The sequence below is a fragment of the Pongo pygmaeus genome, chromosome 6 (assembly GCF_028885625.2).
Source record: "Pongo pygmaeus isolate AG05252 chromosome 6, NHGRI_mPonPyg2-v2.0_pri, whole genome shotgun sequence".
NCBI classification, from domain to species: Eukaryota; Metazoa; Chordata; class Mammalia; order Primates; family Hominidae; genus Pongo; species Pongo pygmaeus.
The window spans coordinates 7,402,214-7,429,729 of record NC_072379.2 but is presented as its reverse complement, the minus strand read 5'-3'; the positions used below and the strand labels follow the sequence as shown (position 1 = coordinate 7,429,729).

Below are 27,516 nucleotides of genomic sequence, written 5' to 3'. Positions count from 1 at the left end.
CACACCACTACACTCCAGCCTGGGCGACAGAGCAAGACTCCATCTCAAAAACAAAACAAAACAAAACAAAACTTAGCCGGGTGTGGTGATGGGAGCCTGTAATCCCAGCTACTCGGGAGGCTGAGGCAGGAGAATCACTTGAGCCCTGGAGGTGGAGGTTTCAGTGAGCCAAGATTTTGTCATTGCACTCCAGCCTGGGCAACAGAGCAAGACTCTGTCTCAACAGCAAAAACAAAAACAACAAAACCAGGACCACCTCGGGGTTCACTGGGGGCATCTGCTTCCCACCAGAGGGCACACGCAAGACAGGGAGGCAGGTGAACCTCATTTCCTAACACAGCGTCCCCCAGCCCCGCCACTTCCCCTGGACCTTGTCACCTTGAAACCGTGGGTCTGCCTGAGGTCAGGGAGACGGGACCAGGTCGCAGCTTCTCCTGAGCCCCCTTCCAGTATTTGACTTCTGTGCCCACCACACAGCCCCAGCATGGACTTTCCCAGCCCACACACACCTGCACATGGAGGACCCTGCCTGCATTTTGCACCCCTAGGAAGTGAGAAGAGCCCCCGGGCCTGCGCCCAGCTTCCCTGGAACACAACCTCTCTCTTCCAGGTGTGGGGCGTTGGCTGTGAGGACCGAGCCGTGTACTTCCGGCAGGGTGTCACCCCCAGCGAGCTCAGCGGGAAGACCTGGAAGGCCATTGTCGCGGCCCGAGAGTGTGACCGGTCACACTCTGGCAGCTCATCTAGTCTCCTCAGGTGACCAGGGGTGGCAGGGTGCGCAGAGGTCAGGCTGGGATGGGCTGTCTAAGCCTAGGTGGTCACGTCCAGAAGAGGCTGCCACCTGCCCCACTGGGTCTTGGGAGTTGTCCCAGGCAGGAGAAAATGGGTCTCCACTCACAAGAGCCACAAGAGCCAAAGCCCTCCTGCCTCGGTCCCACAGAGAAGAGGTCCTGGGGGCAGCCCCGGGTGGCCGCTGGAGGTGTTTGACACACTCTGGGCTGCTGGTGGCGGCAGCCTGGGAGCAGGGTAAGGCTGGGCAGTCGTGATGGAGGTGAGGCTCGACCCTGAGCTGGGTTGTCCCATTGGGTCCAAGGCTGAAGATCTGGGGCAAAAACAGTTTCTCTGGGGTAGAAGTAAAGGCCCCTCTGTCCAGGGGAAACAAGGACAAGACAGAGGGTCTCTGCCTAGCCTGCAGCAGTGGTCTCAGGGTCAGGCATCGGGGTCTCCTGGAGGGTTTGTTCAGACTTTGATCTCCGGGTCTCACCCTGAGTTTGTTTGAGACTTGGTATTTCTCACCAGCCCCCAGGTGATGCTGCTGCAGTTTTGGGGCTGCACCTGGTGGTCCGTGGGTCTAAAGAGCATGGACAAGCCCCAGCTCTGCCTACCGGCCGTGAGAGCACAGGCAGACAACTCAGTGGATGAGCTGGGGACATCTCAGCTCTCCAGCAGGCGTGTCCACATCATGGGCGTGGATGGAGATGGTGCTCAGGGCCCGGGCTCTGCAGCCGTCCACGTTCCCACCTGTAGTTGTGACCCCTCCCTAGCCCCCGGTCCATACCCCTCTGGGCCCTGAGCCTGGTGGTTGCCACCCTGCTGTGCTGTCAGCCCAGAGGGCCAGGGAGGACGGCCAGGGCAGGTGTTTGCTCATGTGTCACCTGAGGGTTTAGTCTGCTCAGATGGTTGGGTTTTTTTTGGTTTTTTTTTTTTTGAGACAGTCTCACTCTGTCATCCAGGCTGGAGTGCAGTGGTATGATCATGGCTCACTGCAGCCTCAAACTCCTGGGCCCAAGTGATCCTCCCACCTCAGCCTCCCAAGTAGCTAGGATTACAGGTGTTCACCATCACACCTGGCTAATTCTTGTATTTTTAGTATAGACAGGGTTTCCCCATGTTGGCTAGGCTGGTCTTGAACTCCTGACCTCAAGTGACCCTCCCATCTCTGTCTCCCAAAGTGTTGGGATTACAGGCATGAGCCACCGCACCTGGCCAGCTGGTAGTTTTTTTTTTTTTTTTTAGATGGAGTCTCGCTCTGTCGCCCAGGCTGGAGTGCCGTGGCATGATCTTGGCTCACTGCAAGCTCCACCTCCCGGGTTCACGCCGTTCTCCTGCCTCAGCCTCCCAAGTAGCTGGGACTACAGGCGCCCGCCACCACACCTGGCTAATTTTTTGTATTTTTAGTAGAGATCAGGTTTCACCGTGTTAGCCAGGATGGTCTCGATCTCCTGACCTTGTGATCCTCCCGCCTTGGCCTCTCAAAGTGCTGAGATTACAGGTGTGAGCCACTGCGCCTGGCCCCAGCTGTTAGTTCTTAAACTGGAAAGCACATTAGAATCAGCTGAGAAGCTTCAAAAACTACAGATGCCAAATCTTTATAACTTTGAGGTTAGCGATAACTTCTTAGATATGACACCAAAAGCACCGGCAATGAGGAAATACAGATAAGTTGGACTTCATCAGAATTAAAAACTTTTGTGAATCAAAAGGACATTATCAAGAGAGTGAAAAGTCAGTGGAAGAAAGGCAAGGCTGGGTGCGGTAGCTCACACCTGCAATCCCAGCACTTCGGGAGGCCAAAGTGGGAGGATTGCTTGAGCCCAGGAGTTCAAGGTCAGCCTGGACAACGTAGTGAGACCCCATCTCTACAAGAATTAAAAAAAAATTATCTGGGTGCTGTGGCATGGGCCTGTAGTCCTAGCTACTTATGAGGCAGAGGTGGGAGGATCACATGAGCCCAGGAGGTCGAGGCTGCAGTGAGCTATGATCATGTCACTACACTCCAGCCTGGGCAACAGAGAAAGACTCTGTCTCAAAAAAAAAAAGACAATAACAAATGCTAGTGAGAACATGGAGAAATTGGAAGCATCATGCACTGCTGGTAGGAATGTGAAATGGTACAGCCACTGTGGAGAACAATTTAGCAATTCCTCAAGACATGAAACCCAGAACTGCCATGTGAGCCAGCACATCCACTGCTGGGTGTATACCCAAGAGGCTTGAAAACATGTTTTAGTCCATTTTGTGTTGTTATAAGGGAATCCTGAAGCTGGGTCTTTTTTAAAGAAAAGGGATTTATGGTCGGGCATGGTGGCTCACGCCTGTAATCCCAGCACTTTGGGAGGCTGAGCCCAGCGGATCACTTGAGGTCAGGAGTTCAAGACCAGCCTGGCCAACATGGTGAAACCCCGTCTCTACTAAAAATACAAAAATTAGCCAGGCGTGGTGGTGCATGCCTGTAATCACTCAGCTACTCGGGAGGCAGAGGCAGGAGAATCGCTTGAACCTGGGAGGCGGAGGTTGCAGTGAGCCAAGATTGTGCCGCTGCACCCCAGCCCGGGTGACAGTGAGACTCCGTCTCAAAAAAAAAAAAAAGAAATACTAATTCTAGATCTTCACTCTCAGATATGTCGATGTGATTGGTCTGCAGGGTGTCCCAGGTGTCAGCTCCCTGGAAGCAGGTGCTGATGTATACCTTGCACAGAGGAAGAGACAGGAGTTCAGAGAGGTTCTGACTTGCCCAGGGTTCCACAGGCAGTCATGGTGGAGCATGCTGGAGCCAGGCCTGCCTGACAGCGCCTGTTCCCCTGCAAGGGAGTGATGGGTCTGCCCTGATTTGTCCCCAGTGCCGGCTGCTTCTTCGGTGATGAGGTGAGGGGTAGTGGCGAGTCTGCCCCCAGCGACACTGATGCCTCCTCGGAAGTTGAGAGACCAGGGCCTGGCCAGACTCTCCCTGCAGAGCCTCTAGATGATTCCAAGAATGCCATGGAGAACTCAGCCTCAGGCCCAGGGGCTGGCAGGACCACAGAAGATACCGTGGAGGATGCCTGCCCAGCCGAGGGCAGCAGGGAGGCCAGACCCAACACACACCCCGGCCCAGCCCCTACCCCGGCCGAGCTGCCCTGGACCAATATTGACCTCAAGGAGCCCAAGAAAGTGCCCAGCCACTCGGCCGCTGGCTTCCCCGAGACCACCAGCCTCTCCTCGCTGGGGCTCTTCCCGCTGGGCTTGGAGGAGCCGTATGGGGTGGATGACCACCCGCTGTGGGCCTGGGTGTCGGGAGGCGGCTGCATGGTGGAGGCATGTGCCGTGCCCAGGTGGTTCACTGTCCAGGCGGGTAAGGGCTCCTGCAGGGCCTGGGGGCATCCACATGGCCAGGTGCCCTGGGGGTGTGGGGTATGGGAGGAGGCCGGGGTGGGGGGGCTCGGGCAGGCCTGCTGTCCTCCCTGGATGCCTCACTGTGCTCAGCAGCCCTGAGCCAGACATTGCGCTCCTCTGTGGCCTCCAGAGACCAGCCTGAGGCTGTCAGGACCTGGAAGCACAGTGGCCAGTGCCCCTTCCCCTGTCTGCAGCCCCTCCCCTGTGCTAGCGGTGGTGGCCGCTTTCTAGGCTGAATTACTTGGGGAGAGCAACTTGTCCATCAGGATGAAGAGTGGAAGGAGGCTTAACAGAGAGCGTAGCTTTTGAGCTAGAAAGGGCTGATTTGGTGGAGGGGAGTGCCGTGGCTTCCTGCCCAGCTGCGGGCAGGACGGTGCCCCGGCCCTGAGGCTCTGTCTGCCCCACAGGCCTGTCCTCCTCGGTACACATGCTGTCCCTGTCCATCACACCGGCCCAGACCGCTGCCTGGAGGAAGCAGATCTTCCAGCAGCTCACAGAAAGGACCAAGCGGGAGCTGGAGAACTTCAGACACTATGAGCAGGCCGTGGAGCAGGTGGGCGTCCCAGTGGCTGTGCACACATTTTTTTTTTTTTTTCCAGCAATCATTCATTAAGCACCTGCTGTGTACCAGCTCTGAGAGAAACGGATGCCTCCATCCCCCGGTCTCCCTCCCAGATGCAGGCATAGAGAAATGAGCTCAGGGTTTCTTCGTCCATCCTGAAGACTTTGGTTTGGGCCCCACTGTGTTCCGGACTCACTGGAGGCCCTGGGGACCCAGAGACGGCAGCAACCTCAGAGGGTGGTGGGTGGGGAGGGGAGGGTGACCAGGGAGGGGAACCACGTCATCCTCTCCCTGCTGGAGGGAACCCTGGGAGCCCAGGGGTGTAGCGTGTGATTGCAGGGAGTTAGCACAGAGGGCGGCCGGAGACCCCACCCATGGGCCGACCCTGCTTCTGCCCCGCTATCCTGTGGCAGAGCCTGGCCCTCAGAGGCTCACAGTCAAGTGTGGGGGTGACAGGGAAGTCACACAGAGCATGTGACCCACCTCATTCCAAAGGCCCCTGGACACAACTAGGCTGTGGTTTGGGTTCTAGCTCTGCCACTGGCTCACTCTGTGACACCAAGCCAGGCACGGAACCTCCCGAGCCTGTCTCCCCATGCAGAAGGTGGGGTGGCAGTGCCCACTCTCTGGCTGTTTGAGAGAGAGGAGGTTGTATGGAACAGCCCTGGCTCAGCCTGCACCTATCGGGTATCTGGCAGTGTCACTGTTATCATTAGCGTAGGAGGAGCTGGGCTGACGGCCGGGAGTGCCGGGTGGGCCCTACCCCAGCCCTGCCTCCTCCTCTGGGCTCCCCCAGCCCCGCCCTCCTCCCCTGGCACCCCGGGCCTGCCTGTGATGGTGTCCACTGCCCCGGCCTACGCAGTCGGTGTGGGTGAAGACCGGGGCGCTGCAGTGGTGGTGCGACTGGAAGCCCCACAAGTGGGTGGACGTACGCGTGGCCCTGGAGCAGTTCACGGGGCATGATGGCGCCCGGGACAGCATCCTCTTCATCTACTACGTAGTCCACGAGGAGAAGAAGGTGCCCGCAGGTCCCACGGGAGATGGGGCCAGGGAGGGGACACAGGGCTGGGGTACCAGGGGAGGGGTACAGAAATGGGGGTGCCCAGGGGAGGGGTACAGAAATAAGGGTGTCCAGGGAGGGACACAGAAATGAGGGTGCCCGGGGAGGGATACAGAAATGGGGGCACCAGGGGAGGGGGTACAGAAATGGGGGTGCCCGGGGGAGGGGGTACAGAAATGGTGCCCCAGGAGAGGGAGTACAGAAATGGGGGTGCCCAGGGGAGAGGGTACAGAAATGGGGGCACCAGAGGAGGGGGTACAGAAATGGGGGGTGCCCGGGGAGGGGGTAAAGAAATGAAGTACCAAGGGAGGGGGCAGGGCTGGGGGTACCCAGGGGAGGGGGCAGGGCTGGGGGTGCCAGGAGAGAGGGTGTCCGAGGGCCAGGATCCCAGGGCAAAGCACAGTGGGGGTTGCCCTCCAGAGGCCTCCTGCCCTGGGTGACAGCCCTGCCGGGCGCCTGCTCTGTGAACAGTACATCCATATATTCCTGAATGAGGTAGTGGCGCTGGTCCCGGTGCTGAACGAGACCAAGCACTCCTTTGCACTGTACACCCCCGAGCGGACACGGCAGAGGTGGCCGGTGCGTCTGGCTGCCGCCACCGAGCAGGACATGAATGACTGGGTGAGTGGCTGGTGGTCCCCTCAGGCCGGGGGGAGGGACAGCCATGGTGGGGCAGCCTGGCCTGGCCTGGCCTGCTCAGCAGTGACTGGCGTTGTGGCACACCAGCTCGCCCTGCTCAGCCTGTCCTGCTGCGAGAGCCGGAAGGTGCAGGGCCGCCCGTCCCCGCAGGCCATCTGGTCCATCACCTGCAAGGGGGACATCTTCGTGAGCGAGCCCAGCCCGGACCTGGAGGCCCACGAGCACCCCCTGCCCTGCGACCAGATGTGAGTGGGCCGCACTCCGGGTGGGTTCTGGGGCCTGGCCTCACCCCGAACTCGTGGTTACAGAAGGGGGATCCAGAGGACTGGAGTCCACGCAGGGTCAAGCTTCTCGCTGACCAGCCAGAGGCACGGCCACTGGTTCCTAGGCCCCCAAGTCCCCCTGGGCCTGTCCATAGACCCCAAGAGGGGGCACCAGAAGCCCCACTGGGCCCAGGGTGGGTCAGTGCCGCCCAGCAGCCTCTGAGCATCGGGAGGAATGTGGAGTGTGGGTGAGGGGCACAATTCTCCACCCCAGGGGGCTTGCAGGCCATAGCAAAGCAGTCACATCTCTCCACCTGCACAGGGCACAGACCCGGTGCTCAGCCACCTCCAGCTCCAGCTGAGCGGCCTGGGGCCTGGGGGCAGAGAAGAGAGAACCGCTGTGGGAGGAGAGTTTGGGGGCGTGGTGAAGGCAGAGCTGGTGGGGTTTGAAGTCCAGCGGGAGTGGGCGGAGAGAGGACTTGACGTTTGGCACTGGGAAGTGCCGGTGGATACCGGACCAGGGGGACCCGGAGTAGCCAGGCTGGAGTGGGGTGAGGGCGGGGCCGGGCGCACAAGCCTAGGAGGCATTGTTCTGCTGGGGACATTGAGAGCCACAAGGCGGGGCTAGGCAGGTTGACTCACGCCTGCAATCTCATCACTTTGGGAGGCTGAGGTAGGAGGATCACTTGAGGTCAGAAGTTCAAGACCAGCCTGGGCAACATAGCCAGACTCGTCTCTACAAAAAACAAAAAGAAACCAAAAAAATTAGCAAGGCATAGTGTCACGCACTTGTAGTTCCAGCTACTTGGAGGGCTGAGGTGGGAAGATCACTTGAGCCCAGGAGTTCAAGGCTGCAGTGAGGTGTGATCACACCCACACCACGGCACTCCAGCCTGGGCAACAGAGCGAGACCCTGTCTCAGAAAAAAAAAAAAAAGCCACAAAGGGGGAATGAGGTTCCCTGGGGGGGATCTGAACTGAGTCCTGAGGAGGAGGGCCCGGCAGGGGACATGGGGGCTATAATTCTGTCCCCTGTGGGACAGAGGCTGCCCCGGGGGTGTTCCCAAGCTGACGAGGTCCTGGGCTTCATTACCCATGGGCACTGGGGCTGGGGACATAGTGAGCCAGAAGCCCTGGCTGCAGGAGGAGACAGCAATATCCTGTCAGAGGATTCAGACTACCTCTGGTGACAGTGACAGTGACAAGGTCTCAGCCACAGGAGGCTGTGACCTGCACCAGCCACAGCCTGCACTCTGCCCGCCCAGGAGGCCATGCTGTGCTGGCGCCACCTCCCATCGACACCCTGGAAGCCCAAGGGCCGTGCTGTCACTCATGCAGAGGATTAGACGTCATGTCCGGCTCTGTTCTGTGACATTCAAGCCTGGCTGCACCTGCCACTGTGGCCAGCCCGTTCCCCCAGGTCCCAGACCCCAAGGGGCCCTGTGAAACACGCCGCTGGCCTCATCCCCCTCCATGTCACCATGGGGCTGAAGTGGGTGGGTTCCAGAAGACTCCCAGCCCGTGGAGAGGGTCTGACCTGCACAGCCCCAGTGCCGAGACCCTGCACCTCTCGTGGGCTGAGTCTCTTTAGCGTTGATTAATATGAACATGGAGGTCAGGCAGGGTGGATGGTCTGTGCTTGGAGACCAAGGGCTGGGAAAATCCCAGAACCACGGGAGGCCACGGAACAAAAGGGCGGCCAGGCAGGGTTGGAAGGTGGGGCCTGAGGGGTTTCCACCCGCCCTCTCCCATCCTTCCAGGTTTTGGCGGCAGATGGGAGGCCACCTGCGGATGGTGGAGGCCAACAGCCGGGGCGTGGTGTGGGGCATCGGCTATGACCACACGGCCTGGGTGTACACAGGTGGCTATGGAGGCGGCTGCTTCCAAGGTGAGGGCGGCCCGCGGCCCCCCCGGAGCCTTCCTGGGCGTTCTTTCCTCTAGTCCCCGTCTGGGTTCCCTGCCCAAGGCCAGGGCCACTGTCCCAGTGTTCACACTCGGCTAACAGCTGGCCGACAGGTGACCTTCACCACTGCCAGCCTCCACCCGGGATGGTCCCTGCCAGTACCCACTTCCAGCTGAGGGCCTCGAAGGTTCCAGAGAGGCAGCGGCCAGGGTCCACCGGCATGTCCGGCCCCTCATTTTCAGGGCATTCGGTGGGTTCTTCCTTCAGGGTAGGCACTCGCTGAACTTCTGTGGCCCCCCGATTTCTAGGAGCCAGGGTCCCTCTGTTCCTGCTGGAAAACGAAGGCAGAAACAGACACTGAAATGGGGCGTTCCAGGTCACAGCCCACATGCCCCACGGGGGAGCAGCTAACCCCGGAGAACTGTGGTCCCCTGACACCCCAGGAACGCATATCTGAGCAGGCTTTCCAGCTTCCCTGTGTATGAGGCAGGAATGACCTCTGTCTTCATTTTACAAGTGAGGAAGCCGGGGCTCACAGAGGTTCCGTTGATGGTCCCAGGTGCCTTTGGTAACAGAGTGAGCTGGGTGGGCCTCATGTCTCCCTGGTGCTAAGTAGGAGGGCAAGGTGGGAAGAGGTGCTGGAGGGGTGTGGATGGGAGGTTTAATGCACAGCAGGCTGTGCTCATCGAGGTTGCATAATCCCAGAATAATCACAGTCCCAGAGGAGAAAACCCAAGCCAGGCCGACCCCCATGAGATAAGCTCAACAGGACTGTTTGCCCCTCTCCGCTGACCTGGCTCCAGCCCGCCCTCCCCGTCTCTCTGGGAATCTGTGCTTCAGACGGAAAGCCAGAGTCCCAAGCGGAGCGTATGTGGCCTGGGTCCCAGCAGCCACCTCTCCCCACAGGCCTGGCCAGCAGCACCAGTAACATCTACATGCAGTCAGATGTGAAGTGTGTTCACATCTATGAGAACCAGCGCTGGAACCCCGTCACAGGCTACACCAGCAGGTAGGTGGCACAGGTGCCCGGCCAGGATGCTGCCTGGCACAGGCCTTAGTCCTGGCAAAAACAGGACAGCAACATCCACCGTAGCGTGGAGTCCAGCAGAGCCTGATGTCAGGCCCCCAGCAGGAAACTAACCGGATCTTACCACTCACTGAGATTTCTTTTTCCTTGAATCTTTTTTTTTTTTTTTTTGATACAGAGTCTTGCTCTGTCACCCAGGCTGGAGTGCAGTGGCATGATCTCAGCTCACCGCAACCTCCGCCTCTTGGGTTCAAGCAATTCTCCTGCCTCAGCCTCCCGAATAGCTGGGATTACAGGCGCCTGGCACCACGCATGGCTAATTTTTTGTATTGTTAGTAGAGACAGGGTTTCACCATGTTGGCCAGACTGGTCTTGAACTCTTGACCTCAAGTGATCTGCCCACCTTAGCCTCCCAAAGTGCTGGGGTTACAGGCATGAGCCACTGCGCCCGGCCGAAAGTCTCTAACTGTATTGACAAAGTTTCTACCTCCAAGAAATGTATGTAATTCCTTCTTAATCAGATTCTGTTCCTGATTCAAGCACCAGAGATAGAAGAAAGAGAGGTTTTGTACTTTTGTTTTCTTTTTCTTTTTTTTTTTTTTTTTTGAGACCGAGTCTTGCCCTGTCGGCCAGGCTGGAGTGCAGTGGCGTGATCTTGGCTCACTGCAACCTCTGCCTCCCAGGTTCAAGCGATTCTCCTGCCTCAGCCTAACAAGTAGCTGGGATTACAAGCATGCTCCACTATGTCACGGCTAATTTTCGTATTTTTAGTAGAGACGGGGTTTCACCATGTTGGTCCGGCTGGTCTCGAACTCCTGACCTCATGATCCGCCCGCCTCAGCCTCCCAAAGTGCTAGGATTACAGGTGTGAGCCACCGCGCCTGACCTATAGTTTTCTATATTGGAGCTTTGACATCTTTTATTAGATGGTATTTCATATTTTTGGACACTATTATAAGTGGCATATTCAAAGTTTTAAATTTTTTTTTAGCTTTTTGAGGCTGTCTAAAGAAATGCAGTTGATTTCCTCTCCTGCTTTTCTTTGTTTTTTTTGTTTTGTTTTGTTTTGTTTTTTGAGACACAGTCTCACTCTGTCACCCAGGCTGGAGTACAGTGGCACGATCTTGGCTCACTGCAGCCTTTGCCTCCTGGGTTCAAGCGATTCTCCTACCTCAGCCTCCCAAGTAGTTGGGATTACAGGCACGTACCACCACACCTGGCTGATTTTTGTATTTTTAGTAGAGACAGGATTTCACCATGTTGGTCAGGCTGGTCTCCAACTCCTGAACTCTCGAAGCCCGCCTCAGCCTCCCAAAGTGTTGAGATTACAGGCATCGTCAGGCGTGAGCCACCGCGCCTGTCCTCCACTTCTGCCTTTTCCAAATTGATGAAATAAACACTTAGTAATAGAAACAACAAACTCTCTGACGACTCTAATCTCACCAGCCAAAGACAGCAACTGCGATTAGCATGTGGGGTGTGGCCTTCCAGCCATCCTGTGTGTCCGTGTTGGGGGCAGACAAGGCCAGGCACAGGGAGGTGGCTCCATGGCCTCACTGTTCCGTACCCAGAGTGGACCCAGTGTATCTGACTTCACTCAGCCTTGGACGTCTCGACCATATGTGACCTTTTCAGCGTCCTATGGAACCATTTAAAGGATGTCCCTGTGTGTAAATATTTGTGTGTCTGTGTGTTTACCCCAGTAAATCAGGGGATTTGAGATTTTCTAAGGCGGTTGGCACATATCGCCAAAATATTTCCATCCTGAAAACCTCCGCCTCAGCTGTGGGCAGTGTCCACACAGCCTGGCAGCACGCTTGTATCTCCACCCGCTCCTCACATCCTCCTCAGTTCCGACGGAGGGCAGGGCAGGGCAGGGCAGGGCTGCGCGCCCCCATCTGTCTCAGAGAGGCCGAAAGGGCCACAGCTGGTCATCACAAATGCGTGCCCCAGCTGCGTTCTCCAGGCATCTCAGCCTCAGCCGCCCCCAAAACTGCCCTATGGGCTGCTTCCTGCCACTGGAGTGTCCTGTGGTGACACTAACAAAGTACCACAGACCACATGGTTTGAACAAGAGAAATGTGGCCACATGTGGGGACTCATGCCTGTAATCCCAGTGCTTTGCAAGGCAAGATCAGCCTGGGCAACAAAGCAAGACTCCATCTCTACAGGACATTTAAAAATAAATTAGCCAGGTGTGGTGGAATGTGTCTGTAGTCCCAGCTACTCAGGAGGCTGAGTTGGGAGGATCACTTGAGCCCAGGAATTCGAGGCTGCAGTGAGCTATGATCATACCCCTGCACTCCAGCCTAGGTGACAGAGCGACAGCCTGTCTCTGAAAAGTAAGAAAGAAAGAGAGAGAGAGCGAGAGAGAGAAAGAGAGAAAGAAAGTCTTCTCCCCTCTATGCATGTGTCTGTGTCCAAATCCCCCCCTGCCTTTTTTTTTTGAGACGAAGTCTTGCTCTGTCGCCAGGCTGGAGTGCAGTGGCGTAGTGGCACAATCTCGGCTCACTGCAACCTCCGCCTCCCGGGTTCAAGCGATTCCCCTGCCTCAGCCTCCCGAGCAGCTGGGACTACAGGCATCTGCCACCACACCTGGCTAATTTTTTGCCTTTTAGTAGAGATGGGGTTTCACCATGTTGGCCAGGATGGTCTCGAACTCCTGACCTCAGGTGACCTGCCCGCGTCGGCCTCCCAAAGTGCTGGGATTACAGGCGTCAGCCACTGTGCCCAGCAGGCTGTCACCTCTTAGGAGTGCGAGTGCCTGAAGGTGGCTGGTTCTGAGACTGGAGCTCGGTGCTTCCCTGTGGGGTGTTATGGGGGTGTCTGAGTGAGCCAGTTGGTTACCCAGTCGCCCTCGTCACCCGCCCTGTCGTCCTGCCGCAGGGGTCTGCCCACGGACCGGTACATGTGGAGCGATGCCTCGGGGCTGCAGGAGTGCACGAAGGCTGGCACGAAGCCCCCGTCCCTGCAGTGGGCCTGGGTGAGGCCCCGCTGCCCCCTGGGGGGTTGGGAATCTGCCCTCCCACCCCTCGTTGCCCCTCCTCGAGTGTTCTGACTGCCCTCTGGATTTGGGGGGTCCCAACTTCACTGACTCACTCCTCCCAGGTTTCCGACTGGTTCGTGGATTTCAGCGTTCCGGGGGGCACGGACCAGGAGGGGTGGCAGTATGCCAGCGACTTCCCTGCGTAAGCCTCTCCCTGCACAGGGCCTTCGGGCTGGGTCCTGAATGTCAGGGCCCTGGAGTGTGTGGCCTCTGGCCTCACTGCTCTTCCAGGCTGGACCCTGGCCCCTAGGCCTGGCCAAGGAGCAGACCCCTGGTGCCAGCCCTGCTACTGGAGGGGGAGGAGCCAGCGGAGGGGCCGGGAGGGGCCCAGGGGAGTGCTCCCTGCACACGTGGCACCCCTGGCCTCCGTGCGTGGCATGGGTAGGAGCGCCATGGCTCCCCCGCGCCACGTTCATCCCTGCTGTGCCAGGCACGGGCTCTGGGAGGATCAGATGGTGGCATCCAGGGCACCAGATTGAGGGGCTTGAGGAGGGCGAGTGGCCTCGACAGCCTTAGCAGGGTGAGCTCTGGGGGGCTTTGAGCCAGGCCCTGAGTGTTGGGGGGCCCAACACGAGATGTTAGGTGAAGGGGCAGTGTGAGCCCCTTGGAGAGATGCAGTCGCTGTCGCGAGGCCCTGGACCCTGGCGGTGCAGGTGCACGGTGTGGGCAGGCCCTTCACGGCACAGTCTCAGCCTGTTGGAAGATGGAGCCAGGACAGCCTGAGCTGGGGCCCAGAGCCAGGTGGCTTCTGAGCAGACCAGGACCGTCCCCTCGGCCACAGCCAGGCCTCCTGGACCACCCTCTGCTCAGCCTCGGGCCTCATCCTGACCAAGGGCTCTTGCTCCCCAAAAGGGCTCTGACGGGGCCTGGGGAGGGGAGGGCTGAGTCCCCTTAGCCTGACCCCTGACAAGTGACTGCTCTGCTCCAGCCCCAGGGAGGCCCCGACCCCCTTCCCCAGGGAGCGCCCTGCCCCTGGGAGGCCCCAACCCCCAGGAGGCCCTCCCTGCAGGTCCCTGGGGCTGCACTCAGCCCTGACCCCGCCGGGGCAGCCAGGAAGCACCTCCTGAGAGCCGCGCGTGGTGACACCTCCTCCTCTGAACCCCATCCGTGACTTCCACCCAGTCCCCATGCCCTGTAACGGGTAGAACAAGAATGTTTACATGCACGGTCCCTTTCCGGAAACTTCCACGAAGTGGCCCTGATTTCATCTTCTTCCTCCTTGCAGCTCATACCATGGGTCCAAAACGATGAAGGATTTTGTGAGGAGGAGGTGCTGGGCCAGGTGAGGCAGGGCTGCGGGTGACTGTCACGGTCAGGCTCCTGGAGGAGCCGCCCCTGAGGGAGCTCTGGTTCCCCGCACCCTGGGCCAGATCTCCTGGCCTCTGACCTCAGTCCCAAGGGAAGAATCAGTGGGGAGTAGGGTGAAGAGGGAAGCTGAATCTAAGTAAATGTCAGCCCAGGAAATGCCCGCAGGCTCCCAGTGCTCTCTGGTTTCAGAATAGTTTGTTTTCATGAACAAATAAGAGAAATGTCACTGGCACACTCCACCTGTGAGCTGGACAGAGAACGGGGCCTGGCTGGAGCTGGGGGTGGGGGTGGGGGCCTGGCTGGGCCTGGATAGGGGTGGGGGTGGGGAGGAGGCCACCTCTGGGCCCCTCTTTCTACCCACCCCAGGGTTGGCTGCTTTCCTCCTCCTGGCTCCAGGGGCAGAGGCCCTGGAGCCTGGCAGTCACCTTGGGGTCCCCGGGCTGTGTCCTCTCTCCACTGTACAGAAAATGCAAGCTGGTGACCAGTGGGCCCTGGCTGGAGGTGCCCCCCATCGCCCTCAGGGACGTGTCCATCATCCCGGAGAGCCCGGGTGCCGAGGGGAGCGGGCACAGCATCGCCCTCTGGGCCGTCAGCGACAAGGGGGATGTGCTGTGCCGCCTGGGCGTGTCGGAGCTCAACCCTGCGGTGAGTGCTGGGGCCAGACGGATTCTTCTTAAAATGAGACCCTTGCTCTGGAGTCCGGCTGGGCTCGGACCCTGCTCAGGACAAGCCCCTAGGACCAGTGGACACTGCCTGTGCTCCGAGTGGGTCCCTGTGCCCTGGGGCAGTTGGCCCAGGAATGAGGCCGGTGGGGCGGGGGTGACAGAGGTGGGCCCAGGGGACACCGCGGCTCTTTGGCACCCGGTCCTTGGTGGTCAGCACCCCGGTGAGGTGCACACGCCCATGGAGGCGCTTTCCCTGCTCGCAGGAGGGTGAGATGCGCCCAGGATTTCAACAAGCACCGAGATCAGGCCGGGTGGGGCTGTGTGACTCCTGGCTGTCCCCCAGCCACCTGTGCTGCCCACCCGCTAGGCCCATTTCTGCTGGGCCTGGAGGTGGGGCCCTGGGGGTGGAGGTCCTGGTGACCTCAGCGCCCCTCCTTGCCGTCCCCAGGGCTCCTCCTGGCTGCACGTTGGCACCGACCAGCCCTTCACCTCCATCTCCATCGGGGCCTGCTACCAGGTGTGGGCCGTGGCAAGGGACGGCTCCACCTTCTACCGGGGCTCTGTGTACCCCTCGCAGCCAGCCGGTGAGTGCCGCGCCCCAGGAGCCCCTGCAGTGTTCACCTTCCGTCCAAGCTGATGTTTGCTGAACATCTTCTCTGGGCCAGGGTCCCCCAGAAGCCGTGTCCCCCTCCCACTGGGACTGACTGGGAGGTGGTCACCCTGGTGATGGGGCAGCCAGAGCCAGGCCTGCCTGGCCCTTCCCGGGGTGGCCCCTGTGTCTCGGCCCTGCAGGGTCCACTCCACAGTGACCAATCTGGTGGCCGCCCGGGAGGACGGGCTGTGCTGGCTTGTTCTTCTCCAGATGTCCAGTGTCCAACACGGGGACGCTGGTACTCAGCTGCCCTCTGCACAGGGATGGGTTAGCAGGGCAGCCCCTGAGGCTGGGTCTCCACCATGAGCTGCACAGGAAGCCTTCATGTTGTGCTGGCAAGATGAGTCCATCGGAGCCCGCCACGGCTTCCAGAGACCCCAGGCACAGTGCTGGGTGGACGGCAGGGCACGGGTCAGCTCTGTGTGGCCCACAGCTGACACCAGGCTACACATCCGAGAGGCAGCTGGGGACCGAGGCCCACAGCCCCACCTGGCCCATGCGAGCAGGAGAAGGCCGCATGCCTGAGTCAGCGTCCCCTTCACAGGTGACTGCTGGTACCACATCCCGTCCCCGCCGAGACAGAGGCTGAAGCAGGTGTCCGTGGGGCAGACGTCCGTGTACGCCCTGGATGAGAATGGCAAGTTGCTCTTTTTTTAAATTTTTAATGTTTTGGCTGGGCATGGTGGCTCACACCTGTAATCTCAGCGCTTTGGGAGGCTGAGGCCAGCGGATCACCTGAGATCAGGAATTCGAGACCAGCCTGGCCAACATGGTCTGCATGACACAGCGAGACTCTATCTCAAAAAAAAAAAAAAACTTTAATTTTTATGGGTACAGAGTGGGTGTGTATATTTATGGGGTACATGAGATGTTTTGATACAGGCATGCATGCATAATATCACCTCAGGGTAAAGGGAGTATCCACCTCCTCAAGCCTTTATGTTACAAACAATCCAATTATACTCTTTTAGTTATTATTATTATTATTATTATTTTTTTGAGATGGAGTTTTGCTCTTGTCTCCCAGGCTGGAGTGCAGTGGCGCGATCTCGGCTCACTGCAACCTCCACCTACTGAGTTCAAGCGATTCTCCTGCCTCAGCCTCCCAAGTAGCTGGGATTACAGACACGCACCACCACACCTGGCTAATTTTTATATTTTTAGTAGAGGCGGGGTTTCACTATATTGGCCAGTCTGGTCTCAAACTCCTGACCTCAAGTGACCTGCCCACCTCGGCCTCCCAAAGTGCTGGGATTACAGGCGTGAGCTACCACGCCTGGCCCTCTTTCAGTTATTTTAAAATGTACCATTAGCCAGGCGCAGTGGCTCATGCCTATAATTCCAGCACTTTGGGAGGCCGAGTTGGGCGGATCACTTGAGATCAGGAGTTTGAGACCAGCCTGGCCAACTTAGTGAAACCCGTCTCTACTAAAAACACAAAAATTAGGCCAGGCGTGGTGGGTCACACCTGTAATCCCAGCGCTTTGGGAGGCCGAGGCAGGTGGATCACAAGGTCAGAAAATCGAGACCATCCTGGCTAACAGTGAAACCCCATCTCTACTAAAAATACAAAAAATTAGCCAGGCGTGGTGGCGGGTGCCTGTAGTCCCAGCTAATCAGGAGGCTGAGGCAAGAGAATGGCGTGAACCCCAGAGGCGGAGCTTGCAGTGAGCCGAGATTGCGTCACCGCACTCTAGCCTGGGCAACAGAGTGAGACTCCGTCTCAAAAAAAAAAAAAAAAAAAAAGCCAGGTGTGGTGGTGCGCACCTATAATCCCAGCTACTCAGGAGGCTGAGGCAGGAGAATCGCTTGAACCTGGGAGAAGGAGGATATTGATTGCAGTGCACCAAGGCATGCCACTGCACTCCAGCCTGGGTGACAGAGCAAGACTCTGTCTCAAAAAATAAAATAAAATAAAAATAAAAATAAATAAAGTAAAATGTACCATTAAAAAAATTTTTTTGTTGTTTTTGAGACGGAGTTTCACTCTTGTTGCCCAGGCTAGAGTACAGTGACATGATCTCGGCTTACTGCAACCTCCGCCTCCCAGGTTCAAGCGATTCTTCTGTCTCGGCCTCCCAAGTAACTGGGATTACAGGTCCCCGCCATCATGCCAGGCTAATTTTTTTGTATTTTTAGTAGAGATGGGGTTTAGTAGAGATGGGGTTTGTATTTTTAGTAGAGATGGGGCCATGTTGGGCAGGCTGGTCTCGAACTCCTGACCTCAGGTGATCCGCCGACCTCCGCCTCCCTAAGTGCTGGGATTACAGGCAGGAGCCACTGCGCCTGGCTCTGTTGTTTTTTGACTTTATAATAATGGCCAGTCTTGCAGAAATAAAGTGGTATTAATATCTCAGTGTGGTTTAGATTTGCATTTCTCGGATGATTAGTGGTGGTGAGCATTTTTTCATGTTTGTTGGTCATTTGTATATCTTCTTTTTTTTTTTTATTTGAGATGGAGTTCTGCTCTTGTTGCTCAGGGTGGAGTGCAGTGGTGAGATCTCGGCTCACTGCAACCTCTGCCTCCCGGGTTCAAGCGATTCTCCTGCCTCAGCCTCCCGAGTAGCTGGGATTACAGCCATGCACCACCACGCCCGGCTAATTTTGTATTTTTAGTAGAGATGGGGTTTCTCTATGTTGGTCAGGCTGGTCTCGAACTCTCAACCTCAGGTGATCCACCTGCCTTGGCCTCCCAAAGTGCTGGGATTAAAGGCATGAGCCACCGCGCTCGGCCGCATATCTTCTTTTGAGAAATGTCTATTCATGTCATTTGGCCACTTTTGGATGGGATTATTGGTTTTGTGTGTGTGTGTGTGTGCTGATTTGTTTGAGTCCTTCTAGATTCTGGTTATGAGTCCTTTGTCAGTTGCATAGTTTGCAAATATTTCCTCCTATCCTGTGGGTTGTCTGTTTACTCTGATGATTATTTCTTTTGCTCTGCAGAAACTTTTTAGTTTAATTAGGGCTCATTTATTTATTTTTATTTTTGTTGCATTTGCTTTTGGGATCTTAGTCAGAAATCCTTTGCCTAGGCAAAGCCCTTGAATAGTTTTTCCTAGGTTTTCTTGTAGAATTTGTATGGTTTTAGGTCTAGATGTAAGTCTTTGATTCATCTTGAGTTGATTTTTTAACATGGTGAGAGATACGGATCCAGTTTCATTATTCTACATGCGACTATCCAGTTTACTCAGCACCATTTATTGTATAAAGTGTCCTTTCCCCAATTTATGCTTTTGTATGCTTTCGCAAAGATCAATTGGTTGTGGGTATCTGGCTTTATTTCTTGGTTCTCTCTTCTGTTCCACTGGTCTATGTGTCTACTTTTATAGCAGCACCATGCTGTTTTTGTTACTGTAGGCTTGTAGTATAATTTGAAGTCCAGTAATGTGATGCCTGCGGATTTGTTCTTTTTGGTTAGAATTGCTTTGGGCATTCAGGCTCTTTATGGGTTCCATATGAATTTTAGGATTTTTTTTTTTTCTAATTCTGTAAAAAATGATGACAGTATTTTAATAGGAATTGCATTGAATCTGTAGATTGCTTTGGGCAGTATGATCATTTTCATGATATTGATTCTTCCACTGATTCATCCCATACTCATCAATCCATTTGTTTCTGTCATCTATGATTTCTTTCAGCAGTGTTTTGTAGTTCTCCTTACAGAGATCTTTCACCTCCTTGGTTAAGTACATTCCCAGGTATTTTACGTTATTTTTTGCAGCTGTTGTAAAAGGGGTTAATTTGATTCTCAGCCTGGTTGCTGCTGGCATGTAGCAGTGCTACTAATTTGTGTGCATTGATTTTGTAACCTGAGACTTTCCTGAACTCATGTCAAATCTAGGAGTCTTTTGGAGACGTCTTTAGGGTTTTCTAGGTATTTGATCCTATCATGGGCAAACAGAAACACCGTGACTTCCTCTTTTTCGATTTGGATGCCCTTTCTTTCTTTCTCTTGCCTGATTGCTCTGGCTAGGACTTCCCTTGTCCACAGTTTCTGCCTCAGCAGAAAGAGGATCAGGACGCCGGCCATGCCCAGCACAATAGGGTGATTATGAGGCTTGGGGGATGCCCCGAGTGTGCAGAAGGCGGAGCTGGCTACAGCCCAGGCTCCTGAGTGTGGAGAAGTGGAGGAGGCTGTGGCCCTGACTCAGGGGCCAGGACCCTCCTGCCTCCCCGGCAGCTTCCCAAACCCCGAAGTGGTTAGAGCAGGATCTGGCCACCGGCTGCCGGGCCACACGGGAAGGAGGGGCCCGGAAGGTCTTCCCCTTTGACCCTCACTGCTTCTCTCCCCAGGAAACCTGTGGTATCGCCAAGGGATCACGCCCAGCTACCCGCAGGGCTCCAGCTGGGAGCACGTGTCCAACAACGTGTGCCGGGTGTCCGTGGGGCCCCTGGACCAGGTGGGGGTACTCGGGGTATCGGGCACTTGGGGTGCTCTGGTTCCGTCTCTGGTCTCCCCCATCCCATGCCCAGCCGTCCCACGGCAGGTGGGGCTGAGGGCTTCATGGGGTCTGTGCTCCAGGTCTGGGTGATCGCCGACAAAGTGCAGGGCAGCCATAGCCTGAGCCGGGGGACAGTGTGTCATCGCACCGGAGTGCAGCCTCACGAGCCCAAGGGCCACGGCTGGGACTACGGCATCGGGGTGAGCGGGACCCGCAGCCTGGGGCTGTGTTGTCACCTTGTGCCTGCACTGGGTGCTGGAGATGGGGACGGCCACTGTGGGAGGCCCCCAGGCAGAGCCCCTCCAGGATCCTCGAGTCCCCGAGTCCCCTGGTGACGCAGCTCTCTCCTTCCAGGGAGGCTGGGACCATATCTCTGTCCGGGCCAACGCCACCAGGGCCCCCCGGAGCTCGTCCCAGGAGCAGGAGCCGAGTGCCCCACCAGAGGCCCATGGCCCCGTCTGCTGCTGAGGCCTTCCCCACACACCTACATGCAGGGACGGTGCCCAGTTTGGGGGATCAAGGCTGAGCCATTCTTGTGCTGGAGTGTGCACTGTGGGAGCGATGTAGCCCAGGCGGACTCAGGAGGGAACCTGGCCCCAAGGCTGCGGCCACTTCAGAGGCACTGGCTGAGACGGCCCTGAAATGTGAAGCTCCGCGGACACTCCCGCACGTGTCCCCGTCTGCGAGAGTCCCCGGGGTGTGGGGCATGGGGTGGAGCTGCACTTCCCAGAGGCCCCTCCCACCCTTCCCTTCCCGTCTCCCTCCTGCCTTTCCAGGACTAGAACCCAGAACCTGGAGCCCTCCGGGAACGCCGGCCCTGGGGCAGCAGAGCCCAGGACGGAGCCCTTCTGAGCCGGCATCTCAGACAGCACCCGGGCCCCACCAACCCTCACCAAGAGAGACGGCCGTGGGGCTCAAGGCCTCTTTACCATGTGCAGTGACCATTTCTCAGAGCAGGACTTGCAAAGAGGCTTTAATTTCAAAAGTGAAGGAAGGCGGCCGGGCGCTGTGGCTCACGCCTGTAATCCTAGCACTTTGGGAGGCTGAGGTGGGCAGATCACCTGAGGTCAAGAGTTTCAAACCAGACTGGCCAACATGGTGAAACCCCATCTCCACTAAAAATACAAAAAAAAATAAAAAAATTAGCAGGGCGTGGTGGTGGGCGCCTGTAATCCCAGCTACTCGGGAGGCTGAGGCAGGAGAATCGTTTGGACCTGGGAGGCAGAGGCTGCAGTGAGCCAAGATCGTGCCACTGCACTCTAGCCTGGGCAACAGAGCGAGACTCCATCTCAAAAAAAAAAAAAAGTGAAGGAAGGAGACAGCAGATTGGAAATAACACTGGAGTGGATGGGATGTCCTCTTCCCTGAGGGGGCCGGGGTACCAGACGGGAGGCTGGGAGAGGACGAGAGGCTGCCCCGTGGCTGGAGGCAGCGTCCATGTGCGCAGTCACCATCATCAACCCCCATTTGGCCCCTTCCCCAGATGTGCTGGCGACGGGCTTCTTGGATGTCAAATCATGTTGTAGGGGGGTGCAGACTGCAGGCTTCTGTGGGGAGCAGTACTGTGTCCGTCGGCAGTGGCCATGGGACCCTCAGCCCGTCCTGCACGTGGAGCAGGGCGCACAGTCACCCTCCGTCCTGTGGCAAGAGCCCAGCCTGGCCCAGCCCGGCCAGGCGAGGCAGAAAGTGTCGGCCAAGTGGCCCTGAACCCCATCCCGCAATCTCTCAGCTGCTTTTTATCCCTTTGTGCTCCACTGGGAGTTTGCTTCCTCCACCTGGACACTTTGCCCGGGAGGTCATCAGAGCCCAACCCCAGGCTCTGCTCGGTTGGAGAGGGGATGACTTCGCCACCACCTGACCTTCCTAGGGTCCTGGTCTCACTGTCAGCAGGGGGTCTGTTGTGTGTATTTGTACAGTTTTGCTGTATGGGGTTTGTCACCCAAAAGCTGATGCTGAGGAAGCCCTCCCTGGGGCCCTTCCCGTGGGCATCTGAGAGACCTGGTGCTCCAGTGTTTCTGGAAGTGGGTCCCAGTGCCGCCGGCTGTGAAGCTCTCAGATCAATCATGGGAAGGGCCTGGCGGTGGCGGCCACCTGGAACCACCCTGTCCTGTCTGTTTACATTTCACTATCAGGTTTTCTCTGGGCATTACGGTTTGTTCCCCTACAACAGTGACCTGTGCATTCTGCTCTGGCCTGCTGTGTCTGCAAGTGGCTCTCAGCGAGGTACGGGGAGGGCGTCACCCTGCAGAACGGCAGAGCGACGCGTCCCCTCGCTGCTGAGCCCCAACTGTTTACCTGCCCTGCATCACTTCCTCGGATGCTTTACTCAATAAACATTTTTCCTGGCGCATCCATGCCCCGGTGTTTTTTATCGATACGTTGATTAAAACGCGTGGTTCCCCGTGTGCCTGAAGCAGACATTGCCGTGAAATTTTTTATTTTTGTTTTATGACACAGCATCAATTTCATGAATACTTTGAAAGGGCCATTAGAAAAAATAAGAGCCAATTTGGGTCATTTGAGAAACATTTTCAGCACAATTACAGCGGGGGCACAGGCCGTTCGGCTCCAGCTGGGTTTTCCCAGACGCAACAATTGCGGTTCTGGCTTCTCCGCTGGTGGGGATCGGGCTCGCGCCTCCGGAGCTCTCAGGGCGCCTGTCTGCCGGGGGGGTGGGTACATCCACAGCCCTGGGGGACGGCGCATGGGGTAGCCCAGGAACGGCATGTGGGTCTCTGACCCACTTGTGCAGGGACTTGAGGGAACTCATCCCGATGGCCGCGGCAGGGGCTCCCCACAGGATAAAAGGATCCGGCCTGGCCTTGGGGTCCAAGAGGAGGGCCAAGGGAGTGGACCTGGCCCCTGTCCCCTCTCCTCCTCGAAACACTGGACACCCTGAAGCGAGACTATGGCTGCTGAGGATCCTGTGTGATGTGGCCGCGGGGCGTCCCCTCTGGCCTCAGGGGAAGAAGGACTGGGTGGCTCGGCCCAGGTCACCCTCTAGGAAGCAGAGGAGGTACAGATGCCAGTTCTGGGCAGAAAGAAAGAGCCACTGAGGCCATTGTCCTGAAGGCGGTGACCCCCAGGCCTTCCTGTTGCCCCCCGGGAAGCCCTGGGCTGCGCTGGACACCAGGCCGGGTCTCCATCTCCTGGACTGAGGCTCTTCTGGGCTTTCAGGCTTAGCTTGTCGGTCCATTCAGCAAGTTCAGGGGCGGACTGAGCCCTGCTCTGGCCATGGTTGAGCCGGAAACAAGAGCTGCCATGTTCATAGCACCTGAGTACCCCCGCCGGGGAGGTCTCTGTCATCTCGTGTCCCCGCTGGGCAGGTGCCCCGCAGCAGGGGAGCCCCGGGCTCTCTCTGTCCCAAGTTCCCAGCTGCATCCAACCTCAGCTCACAGTGGTGGATCACCCTGACCTTCCAGAGTGCCCCTCCCAAGGGGCAGACCCAGCGTCCTGGAGTCCCCACTCCAAGCTGTGCTGAAGGACAGCTGGGGAGGTAGGGCCAGGACCAGACCAGGCCTCTGATAAAATCTCATCGAAATGAAACCAATGTGCCCAGGCCACCTTAAGGGGCCCTGACCAGGAAAGTTAGGCCTGAAGCTGCCAGTGCCAGATCCTCAGGGTGTTACCTGTGTCCTTATGTGGCTAGGCCTAACCCCAAGTGCCACGACCCCCAACTTGGGGAGGGCAAGGCCACCTGGTGGGGATGGGCCAGCCAGAGCCCTTGGTCCCAGCTGTGGCAGCCACATCCCTGGCCCGGCTTGGCCCTGAGGGCCTTTGGGACATCTCTGGGCAGACGCATGAGGGAGGGGAGAGTCAAGTAGCCAAGTCCGGCAGAGCCAGTGAGGCAGGAACGCCCAGCAGAAGGAAGCTGGGCTTGGGGCAGCAGAGACGTGCCAAGCCACCAGGCCCGGCCATGAGGATGAAGCACCTGGGCGGGGGAAGGGACGTACCTGCCACCCCAAGGCTCCACCAGGCAGAGAGACCCAACGGGCTGCCAACTCAAACCAGGACCCAAGCACGTCGTAATGTCCTACAGACAGCCAATTACATGATAACCCCCCATCAGTGAGAATAAGTAATGGCGGTGGCAGGGGCTGGGTGGGGGGCACACTCGCTCCCCGCACAGGCCAGGGCTGAGCAGGAGGCCTCAGATCAGCTCCTGGGGAGCAACCCAGGGCCTTGGGGCTTCTCTCCCATGCCCAGAAGGGCTGCTCCAGGAACACCCAACCCTGTCTCCTGCTCCAGCTCCACGACGCCCCTCACACCCTGCCCCAGACCCTCCACAACCAGGCACAGCCTGGGGTCAACACATCCAGGAGTCCCAACTCGGAAGGAGGGAGGAAGAGACTCCAGCCCCTCCCCACCATTCAACTTTTGAGGATGAATTGAAGGTCATCCTGATTAGAGTTTCTGGCAGCTCCAACCATCTCGGATTGGCCCCACTCCCCGAGCAGCCTTGGGCTCTGCCGGGCTTGTCCCGGGACTCAGTTTACCCCAAATGAGGATGCTGAGCCCAGGCCCCATGTGGCCCTATAACAAAGGTTGGAGAGGGGATCCCTTGCTGAGGCTTTGGCCTTGGAAAACCTGCAGGTAAACCTTTTCCTGGAATCTCCCTTGCCCTGGAGGAAGTCAGGGTGAAGAGACGTTAGTTCCAAGGCTAAGGAGGCCTTTCAACTCCGGCTGAGACTGCCTGACTCAGTGAAAAATCAGGATCCGACTGGGCCCTACCCAGAGGTTTGGGCCTCACGGCGCTGTCCAGGGCCACAGCCGCAACTAGGCCACTCGCTGGTCCCCAGCGGGGCAGGAAAAATTGCTCCAGGGAAGTGGCTGAATGTTCGGGGGAAAATGGAACCGCTGAGGCCGAGTCCTTGTGGGGTGTCACCACCCATCTGGGGCTCGCGGCTTGGAGGGACTGGGGCTAGGAGGAGCAGGCCGGGCAGCTGCGGCCACCACCACCCCCACCCAGGGCTGGGTGCTAGGTGCCCTCTCGGAAGCTGTGGATCTGCGTGGAGTACCTCTGCAGGTGGCCCTGGGGCTGGGCCTCGGTGGCCCCCAACGCGCCCCCCGCCACCTGCTGCTGCTGCTGCTGGTAGTGCTGGTAGAGCTTGGGGCCCGGCCCCTCCAGGCCCGGGAGGCGGCTGCTGGACATGGTCAGGATGGTGGCCGTCAGCGATTTGATGTAGTTCTTGGCCAGCGTGAGCGTCTCGATCTTGGAGAGCTTCTTATCCGCGCGCACGTGCGGGATGACTTCACGTAGGGCCTGGAAGGCGTTATTCAGCTTGTGCATCCGCTGCCGCTCCCTCTCGTTGCTCTCCAGACGCCGCTGGATGCTGCTGTCACGACGGCCAGCGGGCCCCGAGGGTCCGGGCCGCCTGCGCCTGCCCTCGCCTGGAGCCCCTGCTGCGGCCCGGGCCGGCCGGCTCCGCAGACCCTTGGCCGGCTCTGGCCCCGGGTTCGGCAGGGACCCGTCTGGCGTCCCTTCCCCGGGGGTGGCCTCTGTGTCCTGCACCGGGGCCCGGCGCCGCGGGGGCCGGTTCTTGGTCTTCATGGCCCTAGACTGGCTGTCCTAGGAGCTGGTGGCAGGGAGGTGAGGCCCTTGGAGCTGAAATCCAGAACACAGGACACTCTGTGTTCACCCCACATGGCCAGGGGACCCGCTGGGGTGCCGTCCCCGGCAGCTTCCTCCTTGCTGACAGCAATGGTACCAGGGGCAGGGGTTAGCGCTCCGCGACTGGAGGTCCTTCTGTTCACACGCTTAGCCCTGGGCTGACCCTCCACACACCCACGCCCTTGCTTTACCTCATACAGACCTCTGGAACCTGTCCTTGTCCCTGCGTCCCCGTTCCCCCAGGGTGACTCACCCTGACCCCTAGATCTTCCTCTGGCTCATGCCCCTCACTGCCCCCCGAGTGCCTCCTGAGCTCGGTGACCTTTGACACTTTGCCTAGACCACCCTGAGATGCGTCCCCCACCCTAGCTTAGGGGGCGTCTCTGCCGGAGGCGGCACTGACTCCTTCATCCCGTGGGCGGGCAGCGACTCCAGCCACCAGGCTCTCGCTGTCCTGACCCGCTGGACGTGACACGTGCAGGGACAGCACTGGGGCCAGAACCGCTGCGGACACGGGGCAGCCGTGGAGGTCAGAGGTCGGCAATGGCCAGGGCCTGGCGGCAACCCCCAATCCCACCACGTGGATGGCCCCCGTGGGGGCTCCAGACAGACCAGAAGTCCCCCACCCGGGTTTCCCCACAGCCCCCACAACCCAGCCGCCAGGTCCTGCCCCTGGGTCCCCTCCCCGCGGCCCTCTAACCCGAGTTCCCAGCTCCCGGGTTACCTGGGGATCCGCGGCCGCACGCGCCGAGGCTGCCCACGGGGGACAAGGACACGTCGCTTTAGCCGCTCCGGGCGGGGCCGCGGACGCATGCAAATGAGCCCTCGGGGCGGGGCCGGGGCCGGGTGTCCCGGCGGGCGCGGGGCAGCAGTGGCGGCACCTGCGGGCGGACGGCCGGCCGGCGCCTGGGGCTCCCGGACCAGGTGGCCACGCAGCCCCGCCCCCAGCTTCCGCCCCGCCCCCAAGATAGACAACCTCCCCCGCCCGCCTCTCCCTATCCTCTCCCTACTGCCCCCCCACCCTCGTCCCCCAAGACAGCCACCCCCGCCCGCCTCTCCCCATCCTCCCCCGACAGCCCCCCACCCTCGTTCCCCCAGACAACCTCCCCCACACGCCTCTCCCCATCCTCCCCCGACAGCCCCCCGACCGCCCCGAGATACCCTCCCCCCATCCGTCTCTCCCCATTCTCCCGCTACAGCCCCCCCAAGACAGCCTGCGTCCCCACCTCCCCTACTCCCGTCCCCCGACAGCCTCCCCACAACCTGCTTTTTCCCATCCTCCCCCTCAATTTCCACCCGCACTTTCCGCACCGGCCTACCCCATATCCGTGCCCGAGACAGCCTCCCACCGCCCGCTTTCCCCGACCCTCCCCCTGACACAGCACCCCCGCATCCATGCCTTCCGCGATCCTCCTTGCCCGGCCTCTCCACTCGTGGCGGGGTCCCGGGCCCATTCCGCCAATGGGAAACAGGTCTCTGGGTGCCGCCGGACGGAGAGGTGGCCCGGGTTCAGGCTCAGCACACAGAGCCCAAGTCCCAGGAGCACCCCGAGACGAGCCACTCCGCGAAAACGCGGGCATCTCCCAGGGGCTCCCCTGCCCCGCCCCCGGGATGTTTAGCGGAACCTGGGGCTCCTACGGGCTGAGGGCGGAGCCCGAGTTGGGGTGGGGGTGGGGGTTCCTTGGGCAGGTGTGCAGTCCACGGGAACGCCTATTTGTTTTTTTTTTTTTTGAGACTGAGTTTCGCTCTTGCTGCCCAGGCTGGGGTGCAATGGAGCGAGATGATCTCGGCTCACGGCAACCTCCGCCTCCCGGGTTCAAACGATTCTCCTTCCTCAGCCTCCCGAGTAGCTGGGATTACTGGCATGCACCACCACGCCCGGCTAATTTTTGTATTTTTAGTAGAGACGGGGTTTCTCCACGTTGGCCAGGCTGGTCTTGAACTCCTGACCTCAAGTGATCCACCCGCCTCGGCCTCCCAAAGTGCTGGGATTACAGGCGTGAGCCACCACACCCAGCCAAAGCAGCATCTTGCTCAGGGACCATTCGGGGCTGCTAGGGGTGCGGTGACTGCGAGTGTCACGCTGGCTGGCAGGCCTGGGCTCCACACTCATGGGTCTGGCTGCTCTGTCTCAGTACCTCTGGGTGGGAACTCAGGTTCTGAGCGGGGTGGGGGGCCGGCACAGAA

At 58.7% G+C, this 27,516-nt stretch overlaps 2 protein-coding genes across 8 annotated transcripts in view; one reads left to right on the top strand and one right to left on the bottom strand.

The window, feature by feature from the left end:
• Nucleotides 1-22,068, top strand: part of TECPR1 (tectonin beta-propeller repeat containing 1) — a 36,779-nt gene extending 14,711 nt beyond the window's left edge. For all 7 annotated transcript variants that reach the window (XM_054495351.2, XM_054495350.2, XM_054495348.2 and 4 more), the window contains 17 exons: nucleotides 611-756; nucleotides 3,621-4,111; nucleotides 4,560-4,705; nucleotides 5,577-5,732; nucleotides 6,246-6,395; nucleotides 6,501-6,658; nucleotides 8,436-8,563; nucleotides 9,485-9,587; nucleotides 12,492-12,588; nucleotides 12,714-12,793; nucleotides 13,877-13,933; nucleotides 14,424-14,604; nucleotides 15,073-15,208; nucleotides 15,821-15,913; nucleotides 19,570-19,676; nucleotides 19,799-19,918; nucleotides 20,073-22,068. In XM_054495351.2, coding sequence (XP_054351326.1) covers nucleotides 611-756; nucleotides 3,621-4,111; nucleotides 4,560-4,705; nucleotides 5,577-5,732; nucleotides 6,246-6,395; nucleotides 6,501-6,658; nucleotides 8,436-8,563; nucleotides 9,485-9,587; nucleotides 12,492-12,588; nucleotides 12,714-12,793; nucleotides 13,877-13,933; nucleotides 14,424-14,604; nucleotides 15,073-15,208; nucleotides 15,821-15,913; nucleotides 19,570-19,676; nucleotides 19,799-19,918; nucleotides 20,073-20,186 — 2,463 coding nt within the window. In that variant the 3' untranslated portion in view covers nucleotides 20,187-22,068. The remainder of the gene's footprint in view (nucleotides 1-610; nucleotides 757-3,620; nucleotides 4,112-4,559; nucleotides 4,706-5,576; nucleotides 5,733-6,245; nucleotides 6,396-6,500; nucleotides 6,659-8,435; nucleotides 8,564-9,484; nucleotides 9,588-12,491; nucleotides 12,589-12,713; nucleotides 12,794-13,876; nucleotides 13,934-14,423; nucleotides 14,605-15,072; nucleotides 15,209-15,820; nucleotides 15,914-19,569; nucleotides 19,677-19,798; nucleotides 19,919-20,072) is intronic.
• A 55-nt stretch (nucleotides 22,069-22,123) lies between these two features.
• BHLHA15 (basic helix-loop-helix family member a15) lies at nucleotides 22,124-26,199 on the bottom strand. The gene is made up of 2 exons (XM_054495352.1): nucleotides 26,054-26,199; nucleotides 22,124-25,323 (listed from the first exon to the last, which is right to left on the bottom strand). Exon 2 carries the CDS (start codon nucleotides 25,267-25,269, stop codon nucleotides 24,697-24,699), a length of 573 nt encoding a protein of 190 aa, XP_054351327.1. The 5' UTR covers nucleotides 25,270-25,323; nucleotides 26,054-26,199; the 3' UTR covers nucleotides 22,124-24,696.
• Nucleotides 26,200-27,516: the final 1,317 nt, after the last annotated feature.